The sequence below is a fragment of the Siniperca chuatsi genome, linkage group LG5 (assembly GCF_020085105.1).
Source record: "Siniperca chuatsi isolate FFG_IHB_CAS linkage group LG5, ASM2008510v1, whole genome shotgun sequence".
In the NCBI taxonomy this organism is placed as follows: Eukaryota; Metazoa; Chordata; class Actinopteri; order Centrarchiformes; family Sinipercidae; genus Siniperca; species Siniperca chuatsi.
The window spans coordinates 22258213-22277804 of NC_058046.1; the positions used below are offsets into that span (position 1 = coordinate 22258213).

General features: G+C 43.5%; 1 protein-coding gene across 1 annotated transcript in view; it reads left to right on the forward strand.

Annotated features, from left to right (window-relative positions):
- LOC122876831 (zinc finger SWIM domain-containing protein 6-like) overlaps positions 1-19592 on the forward strand; it is a 49032-nt gene that overhangs the window by 14695 nt on the left and 14745 nt on the right. The window contains exons 2-7 of the mRNA XM_044197614.1: positions 11375-11731; positions 14128-14276; positions 16572-16722; positions 18284-18463; positions 19038-19208; positions 19328-19474. Coding sequence (XP_044053549.1) covers positions 11375-11731; positions 14128-14276; positions 16572-16722; positions 18284-18463; positions 19038-19208; positions 19328-19474 — 1155 coding nt within the window. The remainder of the gene's footprint in view (positions 1-11374; positions 11732-14127; positions 14277-16571; positions 16723-18283; positions 18464-19037; positions 19209-19327; positions 19475-19592) is intronic.

Sequence of the window (19592 nt, forward strand, 5' to 3'; positions counted from 1 at the left end):
CTCTGGCTCCTATACCCAGCCTCTCTAGCCAGGCATCTTTCTCTCTCTGGCTAGTAACGTTAGTCACTGTAACTCACTGTGGCTCGCTTTACTCCAAGCCACGTTCGGCTTGTACATTTGGTCGTTTCTGGCTCAACACTTCCTGCGAAGCTCTTTGTATCCTTGTGTTTTCTCTGTCTCCTCGACTCTCACTTCTGTACATCTCTTTAACTTGTGTAGACAGGCTCAGCCCAAGCACAAACACACTCAGCACACGCGTGTATCGTGCGAGAGTGTGAAGCATATGACACATGATTGGCAGCAGGGGGAGGATGGGGAAATGCAGCGAAAGGGGAAGTGGGCCTTGTCACATCTCCAGGCAAGCCGGGGGCTCGAGTCTGATCACGGCCCAGGGAAGGGAGCCTTTGTCCCCCCTCCCCAACCTCTGTGGCTGTCAGAGCGAGGCTGCAGGCTTGTGTGATTAGGTGCAGGCTCAGGTTCTTAGAAGACACATGCCAATGCTCTTCCTTCTCTCTGACACCCAACTGCACTGAGATGAGCAACAGAATAAAGTTCAGAGAGCACCCCACAGCTACAGTGGGATGCACACACACGCATTTCCTTTGTGTGGAAGTGGGCCAAGGAAGCCCAGGCAGGAAGAAGATGAGTTAGTCTGCACCAGTCGAAGCAACATCAGAATCTTCTGGAACGCCTCGCAACTCCTCACAGATTATTATTCAGCCCACTCCCTGTCTGTCTAATGCCCAACACAGCCTTTGTCGTTCTTGCTGTCTTTGTTGTCATTTTTTGGTGTTTTGGTTTGGTTTTGTGTGTATGTGTAGAGAAGAAATTTGGGGGGGGGGCAGCAAAAGTTTGCTTTGGAGTCACGTTTTCTCTTGTTGACTGACAGATACGGGACGATGAAAGCAAATCACAACGTGCCACAGACTTCAAAGGTTCCTGTGTTCCGCCGTTTATTGGCAACAACGCACAACATCCTCTCTCCCGATGTGGATTCTTCAATATAGGGAGGGAAAAAGCTAGACGGAACAGAGGCAGATGACAAAGAAGCTACCATCCAAACAGCTAGAGGGGGTAGAGGGAGGAGGAGGGGTGCTAAATAATCAGACCCAAGCACTGTAACAGAATCGGACTGCTTTTCAAAAGTATTTTCAATCAAAACAGGCTTTTGATGCGCACTGATTCTGATACCAGGGATGCTTGAGTAGAGAAAAAGTGATGGCTTGAAGTTGTAAAGAACTCTCTGCTTTGGGGGGAGCTTTGGTTCCTCACTCTGAGGCTTTATTTTTTTTTTTGGTGTGTTTGGAGTCTGTATGTGTGTGTGTTTTGTATGGACCAGTGCAATAGTAATTAACTAAGTGCGAAAGCTAAGATGAAGTAAGCCGCTTGGTTCTGCTCTCCTAACCTTATAGACTCTCTCTCTCTCTTTCTTTTATTCTTTCTCTTGTCCAGGATGGCACCCGTTGACTGCCACTGACCTAATTTGGGCAAATTTCACTGACCTACTTCATGGGTGAATGCTGACTTGCCCACGGGAGGGGATTCTCTCACACACACATGCACACATATTCTTTTCTATCCTTATGATTAATATGCAGACCCTCAACCCCCTTTACAGTTGCTATGGCGCTGGGCATGTACCCCCTCAGTTGTGCCCTAAACCCCCCTTGATCCCCCATTAAACCCCCTGTCATAGCCTCCTTCGGCACTCTGGCATTCCAAATGAATGTAATGAGGATCTCAAAGTACAGACACGTGGTCAAATATAAACAAAGCAGTTGGCCTTTGTTTCATGCAGTCTCAGAGGTGACATAGTCCTTCACTTCACAAGTCTCTGAAGAGACATAATCAGTGTAATTGCATACGGATGTGATTATTCTTCTGTCATCTATGAAAATGCTAATTTGAGCAAATTTGATCAAACAATGTGGAGATGCTTTGAGTGTACAGACAATCACAGTAATTCCTTTACAAAGTTAGATGGATAGAGACTACTATGGGGCAATGGTGATCCCATAGGAGGATTGGCATCTTTAACCCATTTGTATTAAAATGAATTCAAGCATCATTGCGTCCCTCTAGCAGATTAATTCCCAGTTGAACACATACGATCCTCTGGTGGGTTTTGGAAAAGGTCTTGTCATAGTTGGATTAGTTTTGCCCTTTTTAACGTGAGGATGATTAGTAATAAACTTCTCTGCCTGCATCCTCCCACGAGGACATGGTAGTTGGAAGCAAGTCTAACCTGATTCAGTGTTTTGGTCACGCTCATGTATTATTCTTTGCATGCTTTTGTGCAGCCGTGCTTGTGTGTGTTTGAGAAAGAATGAGAGAGGTATTTTGTATTTTTGTTTCTATGTGTGTGGACATGCCTGCTTTCCGATGTGCTCGTCTGTGTTTGCCCACATGTATGCAAGGTGTGTGCCCCCACAAATACAACCCATGAATGCAAACACACACCTACATACATGCTCGCACCGACATGTGTTGTCATGGCAACACATACAGACATCAACAAAAGAGGCTCCAGCGTGAACATTGTCTCCCTCTTGTCCAGCAGGGTACAATTTATCTCTATGCACCCATGAAAGCCAGCTATTTACATGAAACGAGAGCTGTTTCTGGGAAATAGGGGTCTCTCTGAAGGTTTTGATGTCAGCAGCCTGCTTTTAGCTTGAGAGTGGAAACCTAAACCATCTAAAGAGGGAGAGGAGCGAGCTGTAAACCTACTGAGAGAGCTCAGTTCCCTCATGTGGTTGCATCTCTTCACCCTGAAAGTCTCTCACCGTTTCCCCTCAACACTCTCTGAGAAGGCCAAGCGTAGCATGTGATTTCAGATGCTTACAGTTTGCACAGTAAATCTAACCCCATTGCTTTATAGCTTATCCTTAAGAGAGTGGTCCTAACATCAACGTCAATATTTACAGGGATAGCCCGCAGGCAAGAGAATCGACCACCACGATTCAGCAGAGACATATTCAACCCCCCCCCCTCACTTGTCTTCATCCCGGTTATTCCCGTTCTCTGCAGCAGCCCGTCGATCACGGCGCCAGGTGGCTGAGAAATTTGGCGTTGGGTTGCCTTTGTTTTGTGTGTGTACAAGGTGTGCCCTGTACACGCGTGCGCAGCATCTTCGACGGGGCTGTGGCTTTGACACAGGCTCAGCGGCTGTTTGAGAGATGCTGGATGACGCGTGTCAAGTGATATTAAATGTGAGAGAACCTCCCCTCCTCCCTCATACACTCCCCCTCTGCTCTGCTCATCCCTCTGCTGTGGACTGTGTCTGCTGTGGTTAGTGTGAGCTATGACACTTTTCAATGGGGTTTTTAGGGGGGAAGGCGCCACGTCTGATGTACGAGGCCTTACATCTCTGTGGGTAGAGTGGACACTTTGGCCTACATGAGCTCTTGGAAGGTCAATGGATATACAGCTAAATAGATACAGTGCACACATACTACACTTGCCACGTTACATGTGCTTTGCTCTTTGTAATATCATAATCAAAACAAATCTGTGTTAAGTTGGTTAGTGTGTGAGCTACATATTTGTCTGTGGCAATTATAATTGCTTGGTAATTGCTAATTAATGGGTGTGTAGTTTAGTGGTTGCAATGCTTTTGTGTTGTCTTTGTCTTCAAAGAGAGATGCTGCTGTAAATCCAGGTGACTCTCAGACAGGCTAACTACCTATTTAGATTTTTACAGTCTTATGTTCATTGTATTTAATAACAAAGACAAAAGATATAGGTAGATTTGTTTGGCCGCTACAATGACATGTAAAAGGTTAGCCTAACCTATTTTCTGGTGAATGTATCATTTCTCTGTGGTGTTTGTGTTTGTATGTATGTGTGTGTGTGTGTGTATCTGCTTACATCTGTGCCAGGTAATAATGTGAAAGTATGAGTAGTTGGCCAGTGTGCTCAGTGCCTTAATGGGACAGCCTGAGACGGGGGATGTTGGGAGCAGGGGGGTTTACACCAGGATGTGGCATGCGCCGCCGAACAGAGAACAGCGGGTGTGACCTCAGTGACTCCAGGAAGGAAGGGGTTAAGCACGAGCCGGCAGGGCTGCATGGGCTGCGTTACGCAAACTGGCGGCTGGCTGGAGCTGAAAGGGGAAGTGCTGAGCTCAGAGGAACACTGGCTCAGAGCCATCACTCCCTCCTCCCTCCTCTGAAACTCCCCCCCTTCGCCTCCCCTGGCCCTCTTCCCCACCTCCCTGCTACAGCTGAGCGCTCCCCATGCTTCCCACCGCCAGGCGTGGTGATGTGTGTTTGTGTGTCTGTGTGCCTGTGCTGGAATGCAGCTTCCCCCTCGGCTGGGGCCTGTGTGTGTGTGTGTGTGTGTTTTTGTGTGTGAGTGTGCACGTGTGTGTGTGTGTCTGTCTGGAATGATGCCTCCCCTTGTCTAGTGTGTGACGTCAGTACACACAACGGGTCAGCTTAGGGCTAGGCAACATTCTGTGTGTGTGTGTGTGTGCGTGTGTACGAGTGTGTGTGTGTGTATGTGTGTGCGCCTTGGGAGGGGGGAACAGGGGAGGAGTCAGTTATTGGAGAGAGAAGAGGGAAAGAGGAGGGGCTGTTTGTGAGCAGAAGGAGGTTGACTGCAGGGAGTCACTGAAGCCAGTATGCGTGCATGCATGAAGGCATCATGAGTGTGTGTCAAAGGGTGGGGTAGTGTGTGTGGGTGTGTGGGTGTGTGTGTGTGTGGTGGAGTCTGTTGAGTGACTTTCCAAACGAAATCGGAAGGGTAAAGAGTGTAAGGTTATTTCCTGGCGTGGGCAAGTGAACCTAAAAACGCACACATTCTCGCACATGTGCGCACACAGTCATGCTGTAGTTTCCAGTCCAGTGCTGTTAGTGCCCAGCTATTTTCATATGCAAATTAATTCTCTTCACTTTCAGCCATGTTAGTTTCCACAGTAGTGGCTTTTTGTATGTGTGCTGTGCTAGCTTTACAGAATCTTTTTGCTACATTTTGGTCTGTTTTTACCTTTTTTATCCTTTTTTGTTTTTGAGCTTTGATGTCAAGTCACAATTTTGAAAGCTGTTTTATCAAAAAGATTAATCACAAAAGAATTTATAGGGCAAAGTTCAAATTAAGCAAGAGAAACACATCTATAATCAATTCTGAGAGGCATAGTAAATGTCATTTTGGCACACTTTCTGTGTATAAATTATCCGTAAGGTCTAACAAACACAGCTTCCACCTCACAAACACACATTCCAACAACAATGAAAATCATGTATCGCCATATTCTTTGTTTATTCTTTTTACAATGCGTAGTCTTCTTGACTGACACAGACCGGCTCATCTCGACCCGGACTCACCTCCTTCATAGGAGAAGGACGCTAGCGCTATAATGTCTCGACTGTATAGGTTTGTCATTAGAAAGATACTCAAACCCTGAAGTAGCAGACAATGGCTTTTCAATGGATCCCATTACTTCCGTCTATAGCTTGCATGGCTCTACTGGAACAGACCCCTGCTAATTACACACATTCATTTCCATCCAGCTGTAATTTCATTCACACTAATGAACCTTGCACATGGATTGGGATAATGTATAGTTAATGTACAGCCAGGAGACAGAATTAGCAGGCTACTGGCTTCTCCAGTGACAGAGATTTGTTGAATAGCGGCTAAAGGGACAGTTTATCCAATACCACACAGGTGCCATTCTGAAATTACACCTAATAGTAATTTTAGACTAAAGTGTTTAATAGTTAACTATGACAAACATAGCCTGCTTTGTTAGAAAGATAATTTTATGCGACCAAAAACATATCCAACATATCCAAACATTGTATTTTATTTTATTTTTTAGCTTGCAGTAGCTGTATTGGACAAATGCTGTCATCTTTTTGATGTTATCAGTAGCTGTGACATTATGGTGTGTAGCTATGTTAAAAAATATTGCATTCAAAAGAATTGTTTGAAAGTTAGGAAAATACGCTCATTTGCTTTCTTGCCGAGAGTTAGATGAGAAGACTGATACCACTTGTATTTGAATAGTGAATATGAAGCTACTGCCAGTACACCAGTTAGCTTAGCTTAGCATTAATACTGGAAGCAGGGGGAAACAGCTTGCCTGGGCTCTGTCCAAAGGTAACAAAATCTAGCATCAACAGGGTGACCAGGAAGTTGCTGCTCCTGGACAAGAAATAGCCTGGGACATAACCCTTCGTAAAACCTTGTTGTTTCTACACTTTGGTTTTTGCACAGATTAAACCAAATAGATATGATGTATTAGAGCTGCTGGATTTTGTTACCTTTGGATGGAGTCAGGCTAGCTTTTCGCCCTGTTCCCAGTTTTTGTTCTAAGCTAAGCTAACCAGCTTCATATTTACTGTAAAGACATAACAGTGGTATAAATCTTCTAATCGAACTCTCTGCAAGAATGCAAATGTATATTTCCCAAAACATAAAACTATTCCTTTAACAGAATCTTGCCCCGGCTAGTTCTCCAAAGATTTTTTTCACCCTGAATTTCAGGTTTCTTGCAACTGGGTCTTCCATCTGTTACTAACAGAACTCATTTTCTCATCACTTTATCCTTTTTGTCTCATTGTCGATCACATCCCAGAACAGAGGCTTCACTGTCTTTCTGTACTGGTCAGCCTTCTGAACGCCAACCTTTGGGATCAGTCAGCAGACACCGGTTCTGCCTGACAGGCCCAATCCAGCAAAATTAGAATCCATTTTGAAAGTGATAGTTAGAAAATTGCAAGTCATTCCTGATGTACCGCATGGCAACTAAGTGGCAGCAGCCCAGTAGTCGACTGTCATTTCAACCGCCAGCTGATGACAACTCCAATCACCCACACAGCCGTCAAAGCACACACACACACACACACACACACACACACACATACAGATATTCTCTCCCTCCCATCCCTATGATTAGCATGCAGATTTTGCTGTCAGAATCTAAAGCGGAAGTAAAAGCATTGAAATTCATAGAATATCTCAAAACACTAATTTATGCTCGTTTGTGTCTGTCGGGATAGCATTCAGACTGTGAGATAGTACATGAATGTTGGTGCACACGTGCGTGTGTGTGGATGTGTGGGTGATGAAAACGCACCTGGGGAGAAAAAGGCTTTTTGGTCTACCAGAGGGTTTAAGGCATAAATATGGCCGCCTCTGGAGCTCAGCTGTGTTATTCCAGCCCGTCCCACACCTAGCACACACACACATGCACACACATGCCCGGAGCAAGGTCTCCTGCAGAATAGCATTGATCTCTGTTTATAGTCTCTGTATGGGTGCTTCCTTATAGGACCACACACGCATATGCTCATTGTTACTCACACAGACCTACCCTCTAAGATGCTGAAAGGCCTTGTATTTGTCTTTGTAGCCTTATTAATTGGGCCAGTTCAAGGAGCCCCAATGAATGAAATGCTCCATTAGCTATGGGTAGGATGGAGGTAGTGTTAGAGGTGGGGGTTGCCCAACAGTTCTCGACCCTTCCTTGACCTGCTGCAGACCCTTGCTTTTCTTCAGTTGTGGTTCAGATCTCCTTTCAGTAGGGCCTCTAAGTTCAATCCAACCAAACAGATTGGATTCCAGTCCAGTAGCCTTTTCTCAGTGAGGTTTTAGCAGGCTTTCTTTGGTCTACATAGAGTAGGATCCCATGTTAAAGCTCCAACTACTGCAGGTGGTCCCCTCTGGATCAGAGAAGCTCTTGGAGGGCAGAGTCGGATTTAGGTGTTGCTCTCTGTCTGCCTGCAGCTCATGAGTTAATTTGATTAATGTGCAAGGCTAAAGTGAATTGGCGCAGGCGAATGGGCCTTAAATATCTGTTTGCTTTCTCTGTTCCTCCCTCTTTGCTTTTGTTGACTTGCTTTCTCACTAGCCTATTTGTTTCATCTTATTTCTCGCACCGAAATCAATCATGTACGCAGAATCTCTCACACACACACAAACCCATACACAACTACAATGGATGAGTGCTGTCTGAACTGCATGGTGCCATATTAGATTTAGGTGACAGTCATCCATGAACCAATTCAGCCAATAAACTTAATGACTGCTGGGCCTGAATTTTCTCCATTGACTTGGAATCTTAATTTGATTGCGGAAATATATGTATGTTGCTCAATCTAATTTACTCCAGTGATTTTGGAACACTGAGCACTTTTGTGCTTAGGCAAGCAAACCTTTCAGGCCCGGCCCCCGATACCCACCGCCTGCCTTCATGTGGGAAGCTAAATCCTGTTTTATAGGGAGCGTATAAAGGCGGCATTCTTCCATCACAGCAGATGTATGTTGAAGGAGTTGCAGGTCTCAGTCTGTGCCTTTCCTCCCTGAAATAAGAGCAGGAGTCCGGTATTTCTGGGGCCCCTTGTTGTTGAATAGACAGAAGTGGTCCTGGCTGGTCAAGAGAGCGCATGCTGGCTTATCGGCACTTATACAACTTCAAAACGAGAGAGAAAGATAGAGCAAAGGGCTATTTGGGGGAATGCTTTGATGTGGGTCCCCCAAAGAGTGTGGGTGGTCTGCAGGCTTTTGTGGGATTTGAACATATATATACATACACTTATTCTCGCTCATTCTTCACACACTTTTCTTGCTGCCCTACACAGCTCTTCAGGCCAAGTGTGATTTCACCAGGACGGTCAGAAGGGGTTTCTAGGGCAACCTCACAGAGGCCTTGTTCTAAAAATGGCCGCCATGGTTACTTTGAAAGCTAACCCTGGCCTCTTGAACATGCACAGAAAAGAGCCCTGAGCACCACTTAGGGAGGGGAGTTGGGTGGACTGGGTGAGGGGGAAACCAGGCTCTTTAATAGCTAGCACATGAGACATGGAAGGTTTCATACCCACCCAACAAGGAGTCATGAGAGGTGTGTGTGTGCGTGCATGTGCGTGTGTACCTTAACAGTAATATCCCTGTACTCAGTGCTTGGCTAAATTAAAAGGGCATTTTTGGCATGGGGGGAAGTTTTTGGTGCCCAGACGATTGGACGGGGAAAGGCGAAACTCATTACCTACCCATCTGTCAGAGAGGGAGAGAGAAAGAGCTGTGGGAATGTGGATGGAGGGAGGGACGCATGAAAAGGGCTTGGAGGGCGAAAGAGTGAGAGTGTCCATTAAAGCAAAGGGAAACACAACAGACTTTTGAACAAGGATAAGTCTTTTATCACTATTTAGTTTTTCATACTCCATGTGTTTTGAATAAAAAAAAAATATCCCTGTTAATTTTCCCTATGGGAAAAAGAAAAATATTTGCAAAAGAAAGTGCAGCTGCTTTTACGACAGTCTGATATATGTGTGTGTGTGTGTGTGTGTGTGTGTGTAAGAGAGAGGTTGATTTTTCTTTGAGCTCTCTCAGCCCCACATGTTTTTGATGTTCTCTTTTTCTCTCCCCTTGCTGGACCAGGGGCCACTCTTGAAACATAAGCTTGTGTCACACACACACACACACACACACACACACACACACACACACACACACACACACACACACACACTAAATGTATCAGTAAGTATTAAGAGCCATTGCTATCCATTCTACAACCAGCTGCACCATGTAAACCTTTTTGTCTCGTTTAAGAGTGACTCAGTATCTCTCTCTCTCACACACACAGCTGTAGACATATAGGCTTTGATCACTGCAGATGCAAGTGGCTGCCATATTCGATCATCCACACCCCTCTTCTGTGGATATTGTTAACGAACATGCATTTCCTCTGCCAGCTGGCTTTCAGAATGGAAAAGTATATCTCCATGGCAATGTTCTGCAGTTCTACACTGTTAGACATTTGTTGCCAAAAGTTCTTCAATACAATAACAAAACCTAGCTATTTCTGTTTTGATGCCCTTGCAATATTGCAGGTTCAGGAGCAGGTAACATCCTTGCTAATGGAACTTTTTGAATTTTGGATTGATAAAAGTGTACCAGGCCTCAGTCTAACACATGTAGAGGCTATTTAAATGGGTTTCCTGACAGTGTCTTTCTACAAACTGCTTTAGGGAGACTGCCGAGGAGAAATATAAGGTTTTTTTTATGTCCATCCTGAGGGCATAGCATACAGAGCTATTAACCTGCATTCTTAGTGCACTCCTTAACCATCAAGGAGGAAGGAGAGCTACTTTGACCTGACCCCTGTTCAGCTTGCTTGTGTACTCCTCACCCCATTTCCATCTATATCCTATGAAATATTCAACTTCTGCCCCTCCCTTCCACCTAACGTGGAGGACCAGAAAGCGCTTTGATATGTGCATTAATACATGCTTGATATCACAGCGATGCAAGTGCTCAGCCCTTTGATAAACATATTTAAGAGATGTATGTCTTTGCCTGGTCCACATGCATTTCAGAGATCTCTTCTGAGCACATACATGCATTCATAAGCTACTCTCCGGCTCTCCTAACCACTCCCATTATTAATAAATGCACGATCTCATGCTGCGACTCAGCGTGTGCGTACATGTGTGTCTCTTTCATATGCTCATCAGTGTGTGTTTTAGGCCACTGCCGTGGCCCCCGCCCTGCTCATTCATATTCATCCTTGCATAATGACTAGCCGCGCCTCCAGATAGCGCAGTCAGGATAAGATCAAACATTATATTCAAACAAGAGACTGTATAATTCATACTGTAACAGCCGTGCTCACTGCTCACTTCCTCATCTCTTTCTCAATTCCTCTTGCAGCGAATCTCCGATCTGAGTTCCTGCATCTAGGTTTCTGTCTTGACTGACTGAGTGAGAGTAAATGAGCCTAACAGTGGACTGCAGCTGGTCCTGATCATGCTCTCATGATAAGAGAACATGGGGCCTTTGGCAGATGACTGTGGCCAACTGAGTCTGTTTCATATAATTGTTCAACTCCATCCTGAGTGCGTTCATTCTCAAAGAGATTTACTCAATAATGTCATTTACTAAAGGGCAGCTTCGATGAGTTGATCACCCAATTCTCATTTAATAGATGTTTCGCCAAAACTTCCAGTTGTTGGCTCTGCATGGGGATGGTATATGCCTGATCTTATCTCTGGCTTACTTAATGACGATTGGTTAAACCTCTGATCTTAGCAATCTAAGTTGCTCGGGTTGAAACTTAATAACTAAAAATGACTGTATTTCTTTATTACTAAATGAGTAAAAGAAAGTTCTTAAGTAGTCGCAAATATTCACATTTGAGAAGCTGGAACCAGTGAAATTTTGGCATTTCTGCTTGAGAAATTATTCAATAATTAATTGATCATCAAAATTGTTGTTGATTATTTTCTGTTGATTGACTAATTTCAAATTTCAAAGTTTCAGCTCTAAAGTAAAGATGGAAGGAAGGATACCTTTACATACATACAAAACAAATTTAAAAGATCTTTCTTAAAAAATGATTTTTTTCTCTTCTTTCTCACTTTTTCAGGTTTCCATCTCAGCGGCACGGTGACGGACCCCGCCACACCCTCATCCCCAGAGCTTGTTTGCAGCGTCAGCGTCAGCTTCGACCGCTGCAAGATCACGGCGGTAACATGCACCTGTGGCAACAAAGACATCTTCTACTGTGCCCATGTAGTGGCACTGTCGCTTTACCGAGTACGGAAGCCCGAGCAGGTCAAACTGCACCTGCCCATCTCAGAAACCCTGTTCCAGATGAGTAGAGACCAGCTGCAGAAGTTCGTCCAGTATCTGATTTCAGTCCACCACACCGAAGTGTTGCCTACCGCGCAGAAACTGGCCGACGAGATTCTGTCGCAGAACTCTGAGATCAACCAGGTCCACGGTGAGGGAAAGTGTGTGTGTCAGTGAGTGTGGAGAAGGGCATGTTTATGACCACGTGATCATGCAGGTATGTGTGTGTGTGTGTGTGTGTGTGTGTGTGTGTGTGTGTGTGTGTGTACACATTTGTGTGTTCCTGCCTTCACATGCATGCGTGTATTGGCTGCGTGATGAAGGTAAAGTGTGGCAGGATCAATGTTACTGATTAGTGAGATCCAGGCAGTAAAGGAGAGACTGTGTGCCTCTAATCAACACTATAGACCTGTTATTTACCTCTGAGAGAGGGAGAGAGAGAGCGATACAGAGACAAAGCGGTTAGCAGAGAGCTAAAGAAAGGTGCATATCTCTTGTTATCGATACTGTACTTGCTGGTTACCTTAATAAAATAGGGAGAAACAAAAGGGCAAAAAACACAAAGAAAGAGAAACCTGTGAAAACAGGGAACAGCATGAAAAAGCATACATGTGTTATTGTCTGAAATAGTGAAAATGAAGGCAAAAAGAGGGAAAGAAAGGGAGTCCGAATTAGAGGCATACAGGAAACAAACTTGGAGGAAGAATTTTGAAGAGACTGAGAAACAGGGACGGAAAGAAGAAAGAGAGATGGAATGAGGAAAGAACAATAGAGATAGAAACTTCAGGGAATGGAGGACAGAAATAAATAAGCAACTCAGAGAACGGGAGTGCTGTGATGAAGAGGTTTTTTTGACAGCCTATTTATTCGTCACCCTTCCATCAATAAGTCTGGAAAACTAAAACATGTCATTTGGATTAAAGCATCTAACTGAATTACTCCTATTCAGTTAATCTATTAGGGCCTCAATTTTCAGGTGCATGCACTTATGTATTTACTTTTTCAGAATTACAGTCCTTATTTTATTTCTAGGAAACAGGATTACACTAGTTTTGAGGAATTAAGAAACAGGCATACTGTACTGTTCTCATAAACTGGTATTACAAAATCAATGTGTTGCCTTGTTGAAACAGCGACACAGTGTGTCAGTGTTTCGGCTAAACATTTGAAGGGACGTTACAATATTGCTTTCTATGATGAAGAATGGATCATTTGTTTAGTTTTGTTTTGGGCTGCTTTCGCAAAATATACTTGAATACAGTGCAAAATAACTTAGGATAGTATTAATGGAAGAAGGTAGACTACATGAGTGTATGCCACATTAATGTTATTAATGTTATTGTTATTGTAATGATATGAAATTGCAATTGCAGCCTGTTTTTCAAGTGTCGTGATAAAATGACTGAAAAGCTTTGCTGTTTGTTTATAAAGTTGTTCCCACTTGCATTGTCATAGTGTGTTATTATAAATTTATTAAAAGCTGAAAAACACTATTGCAGCGTTGCTCAGTATCTTGTTTCATAAATCAGTGCCAGAGTGCATTACCTGGCTGTTTGCTGAGGTGTTAGCTGCAGTTTTAGACTAAGGTAGTATAGCCTCCTCCCACAGCTCCACAGTTATCTAAAACTTTTCCTCTTCTATACATGTCAGTGTCTCTCAGTATTCAGATGTGAAAAACTATGTAGTTTCATTGCATGCATCCCAGGTTAACGGTATCAACATAATAACACATCTCTGACCTGCTAAAAGTACCTCTGCCCCTTCAACAGAATTTGTCTGGTGTTTCCTTTGTCTTCAGTTAACAAGCTTAGCTGTCATTTCCGTGCATCTGTGTGTATCCAAGCAGCTTAGGAAGTAATTGTTTACAAATGCATTTGTGAATGTAGCATGTTACTACACATAGTGGGTGTTAGTGTACACAGTTTCAGAAGTATCATTGTATTAGGGCTGCAACTAATGGTTATTTTCATTATCGATTAAACTGACCGCTAATCGCATAAAATGTCAGAAAATTGTGAAAAATGGCCATCACAGTTTCCTAAAGCCCAGGTTGACGTATTTATGTTACTTGCTTTGTCTGACTAACAGTCTAAAACCTAAAGATATTCAGTTTACTATTCAGTTTACTGTCATATACAACAAAGAAATATACAAATCCTTACAATTCAGAAGCTGGAATCATAGAATGTTTGGCATTTTATTCTTGAAAATATGACAAAAACTATTAGTCGATGGCAATTAATTTTCAGTTGATCGACTAATAGATTGTTTTGATTTTACTTTATACTTTATATATCACTTTGCCCCCAACAGTGGCTGTGTATTTGCTTGTGTTCTTGTATTTATAAGCGTCTGAGGACACAAATAAATGGGTGCAGAAAATGACTTCAAAGTATAATACAGTATACTGCATATGAGCCTATACTAAAATCATTCTATACAAGGAATGCTTTCATCAGGGCAAGAAATAATGAATGAATGGAAATACAATGGCCTAATGTGTCTGTGTGTGTGTGTGTGTGTGTGTGTGTGTGTGTGTGTGTGTAGGGGCCCCGGACCCCACAGCAGGAGCCAGTGTGGACGATGAGAACTGCTGGCATCTGGATGAGGAGCAGGTTCAGGAGCAAGTCAAGCTCTTCTTGTCCCAGGGAGGATACCACGGCTCGGGCAAGCAACTCAACCTGCTCTTCAGCAAGGTCAGGAGCCAGCAACATTCATTCATCCACATACAGAACATAACAACACACATACAACACATACCAACCCTGCCCGCCATGGCCACTAGCACACAGTTCATTCTGCCTGTGTAGGTTTTCCCCTCTCCCTTTAGGTGCTCTTGTCTCTCTACGAGAACACACAGATGCACTCTCACCCTGATCCTTCCCTCTGCATCCTGTTAATAAATATTTTCTCTCTCTACTGCACTTGTATCCTCTTCTATTCCCTTGTGAAAAGAGGCCTTCTCTGTTCAAAGTGATCCCAGACAAAACAACTTACACACAGTGCCACATGCATTAAAAGGCATGCTGCCTCTTAGCTGGAGCTAATTGCAGAAAGGAAGTGTAAGATAAAGAGAGAGAAAGAGGAGCAGAAAGAGGAAAAGCTTGCACTATATACTACTCTGTATCCGTGATTAAACGATTACATGAGAGATGTAGTGGTTCCCTCTGATGCCTGGTATTACAGTGGCAGAGCTGGGCCAGCATTAATGTGCTGTGTGCTATGTAAAGACTGCAAGCCAAGGCCATTATCATCCACCCTGCCCGGTTTTTAGAATGTCTCTGTGCTTCATGCTTTCTGATGCCCGTTATATCATTTTCAGCACACGCACACCCACTGACACACCCATGTACACATTCGTACGTACGCTGACAAACACACACACACGTACTGTGTATGCATGTATATGCTGTGTCTGTGGCTTTTTTTGGAGTGTATTTGTTAATAAATGTTGTCACTCCTCTGCCCTGAGAGACAAAAAGCACACAAATTATGTGTGCACACGTCCATGAATCACGTCCTTGGGTTTTTGTGTGTGTGTGTCGTACAGTTAAGAATCACTGTTTTCACTGCTTTTCACTGAAAAATACCCAGAATTTTTAAGAGTAGCAGATCAGTTTAAACCAATGTTTACCTGGATTTTTATATCCCCACACACCCAAGAGTGGTTGTGTTTCCTGCTTCTAGAAGATGCTGACCACTGTAGTTTACAATAAACGAGTCCCTCTTGCGATTAGCACAGCTCCAAAAATCTTCCCATAAGAGAAAGTGAAGAGACAATAAGAAGAAAATGCAATGAGAGTGCATAACCAGAAATGGTTAAACTACTGAGTGCTTGCATTGCAAATGAAAAAATCAGTTTTTTACACAGTATTCTTGTTTTGTTTTGTTTTTTTAACTGGGTTTTGCCCCTTTTTTTAATAACTACAATAAACGTTGACACATTTCAGGATTTGTATTTCAAAAATAATAAGTAAATACTGAAAATATTTTACCTTAAAGTACATTGTAGCCCTCTCTGTGTGTGAATGTATTTTCTTTGTGACCCGTGAGTTTTGAAGAATATTTCTTAATAGTTTTGTGGCTTACAAAACTATTCAGAGGGCATAAAACTTGTTTGAATGGCACGTGATCTTCCAAGTCAAGATTTGACAAAAAAAGCAAGAGAAAGCAAGGACAGTATGAGAGGAAGTGTGTCACCTGATTTGAGCGAACATTAGCAGTTCTCAGACTTTGACAGTTTGTACCACTTACAGGCAAACTTGATTTGACTGTGGACATTAAATGTTAGACACCCTCTAGGTAAAACAGACCACTGCCCAGTCTGGAACATTGACATAGAGTAACTGTGAAAGTAAATATACCTCTAGCAAGTAGATATGTCCTTTTTGAGCATGTTAGTCAAAAATTGTTAGAAAGTGCCATCTAAGGTGTGTATGGAACTGTGTATGATTAGATTTTTTTCTGAAGACTTTTTCCCATTCATTTTCAAATCAATACAACTTTATTTATTCCTGTAAGGACAATTGTACGTAGCAGCTCCTCACGCAGATCAACAGATCAGTCACAATAGATAGGAAAAGATAGAGTATGCAGTAATTTTAAAAAACTTTATGTGCAATTGCTAATAAATGCATTAATAAATAACTATACATATCTAAAAACAATAAAAAGATACACAAGGTGATGAGGCCGTAAAAAGCATAAAAACACAGCTTGAATTAGTTTGGTGCTCACTTGATTTTGTCATTGATAGACTTCCATAAATGCATTTTTCAATGCGCAAATGCGTGTGCATCTGTCATTTATTTTGTGCTTGTAATCCAATGTAGTTCGGTAATGTCTTGTCCCTAAGTTGTGAGAACTGTTTGGTGTGTCTTTGTATTACTGTGTGTGTTTGTGTGTTCATAGCTCTCTGTAAGTCTGTTTGTATAAACTACACGTGTGTGTACATAACCGTCCTCCCTGTCTCCTCCTCTCTCCTCCTGCAGGTGAGGGAGATGCTGAAGATGCGTGACTCCAACGGAGCGAGGATGTTAACACTGATCACAGAACAGTTCATGGCCGACCCTCGGCTGGCGCTGTGGAGACAGCAGGGCACCACCATGACCGACAAGTACAGACAGCTCTGGGACGAGCTGGGTAAGGGGGAAAAACACACCACACACACACACACAGGTACACACAGACTGTCTTACAAATGTGCGCACAGACACACACACCTCTCACACCCAGTATGCACAGGCACGGGCAGATTTAGCAAGGTGGGCGATCAAACCCAGACATTGACACAAAGGCATACACATGCATTTTTTTTTCCTTCTGTTTGTTTATTTGTCCTTTGTGTCCAAGACAGCCCACACAGACACACACTCTCAGACGCACACACTCATCACTGGCAGCCCAGTCTCTCCCTCTCACAGTTTGGCAGCTCAGCAAGAGTGTCTTTGTGAATTACAAGCCGTTTAATGCAGCACATCGCGCCTCATCAAAACCCCAAATATTATGACCTCCGTAATGTTTTCAAACACTTCACATTATATATTTAGTTGATGTGACAGAGTGCTGCTCGCCATGCAGTCATTTGGTTTGATATAGTGTGTAGTTCTTTTGACAGATGTACTGTACCTACAGCAAAACGCTTCCTCACAAACCACAAAACCAACAAGCCCGTCACCAGGACAGCAGTCGTGTTGTCTCCCGTCTTTGTTGTTTTCCTCTAATGTCTTGGTTGATGTTGCTGCTGTTGTTGGTGTTGATGATGATGTTTGTTTTCTCCCTTTGGTCTTGTTCTGCACTTTGTGAGGACAGCGCAGTGATCTCATCTGTTTCAATCCCACATATTTTTGGAAGTGTGTGTATGGTCTCTTTGAAGTCCACACTTCAAACCCTTCTTCCCAAGTCCTTATCACTCCCCCTGATGTGTGGTGAATGCTGCCTCTCGGCGCCGCTCTCCTTCTCTCTCTTTCTCTCCCCCCTCTTTTGTCTTTCTCCTCTTTGAGCCGCAGCTACTCCTCTCCTCCAGACACAAAGCCATGCCTCATTCACTTGTCCTCACGCATGTCTACTCGTCCAAATCATCTCCGCTCCCATTTCATTTTCTATTTCCCTTTTTTCTGCTCTCCCTCTGTTCTGCACCTTTTGTATTATTCTTCTCTCTTCATGTTCTGTCTCTGTCCTTGTCTTTGTCCTTCCTCCCAAACTCTCTCTTCCTTTACACACATAAATACTTACAACACAATCACAATCACACACACACACACACACATTCACACTCACACTGTAGAGTCTACATATCTCCAGCAGTCTTGAGAGTAAAATCCCCGAATGTGCTTGCATCCCCAGAGACATAGCCACTTTTCATATTCTGTTTGTTCCAATTTACTCCAAAATGATGTGTGTGCAGTCAGCATTGCCTCGGGACTAGTTAAGTTCTCTGTTTTCGCAGACTTTTGTATTCCAGTGCAAGATGGCGCCAGCATACAAACTGCACTAAAATAAAAAGAAACAATGTTATGAATGCTGCACATCTTTGAAAACTGCCTCCAGCTTTCAGTCTTGCATGATAACTGTATTTAGGATTTTATAAACCTCAAAAGACTCGTTGCTGACGTCATTGTCACACATTGGAAGGTATGGCAGCTGACTGAAGTGTGTGTGTGTGTGTGTGTGTGTGTTTTTACATTTGTGTGTGTGCGTCCAGGTGCCCTGTGGATGTGCATTGTACTGAACCCCCACTGCAAACCAGAGCAGAAGTCATCATGGCTGCGCCAGCTGCGCAGATGGAACAGCGTGGACGTCTGCCCTTGGGAGGACGGTAACCATGGCAACGAGCTGCCCCACCTCACCCACTCACTGCCTCAGGGTGCCCATGGCAACCAAGGTCAGAGATTGACAAGTTTTGTATGTCTGTCAATAACATATTTACTTTGTAATAATGTATTTCACAGTTGTAAAGGTGAGCGGTACTTCAGTACATGTTATATTTTTAAACATCAGTAGTGGAGCCCCTATCTCATCCGAAGCATCTTTCTGCATGTCTTTGTTTTTGTTTTGCCTCACTAAACCTGATCTAAAAACAATCAACCTGCTGGAGTTGATTTTTCCACATAGCCCATTCATTCTCAAAGATTTCGCGCAGTTCAGCTGAAAACAGTGTCTCTCTCCCTTAAAACACCCCAGCAGATTATTTACAGTGTAGAAGCCTGTCCAGGCTGCCAATCTTGTAGGTGATGGCTATGTTTGTTTATATGAATTATGCAAATGTCTCAAAAATTAACATGCTATTAATAGATATTAAAATGCAAGGGGATTTAAGACAAAAAAGCAACCAAATGGCCATCCATTTGAGCCTTACCCGCCTTTTTCTCACCATGTGAAGATGATTGAGTGTTAAAGCCTCTCACACCTCCTCCTCACTTCTACCCCACCTTCTTCTGCTTCTTCTTCTTCTGCAGAGATGCGCCCCCACAGGACTGTGTTCACACGGGCCATTGAGGCCTGTGACCTGCACTGGCAGGACCGACACCTCCAGCACATTATCGCCAGTGACCTCTATGCCAACTACTGTTACCATGACAACCAAGAGGGCTCCCTCTTTGACTCACGTGGCTGGCCCTTGTGGCATGGTGAGTCTATGTGTATGTAGGTGTATGTGAGCGCATGTGTCAGATTAGTTATTTATACAAAAAAGTTGGACTGAGAATGTATCGTAGCCACTGGAAGAATATTGGGGTCTTTTCCTCAGAACATGTCCCAACGGCCTGTGCCAGGGTGGATGCCCTGCGTTCGCACGGTTACCCAAGAGAAGCCCTCCGACTGGCCATTGCCGTGGTGAACACATTACGACGGCAACAGCAGAGGCAACTGGAGCACTTCCGCCGACACAAGAAAGGTGAAGCTAGTTTTTATTATATACGTCCTTTTCTTTATTTTCACAAAATTGGCAAGCAAACCATTCTCACAAATTCACTTATTGTACATACAAACACCACCGTACTACATCCATCCCA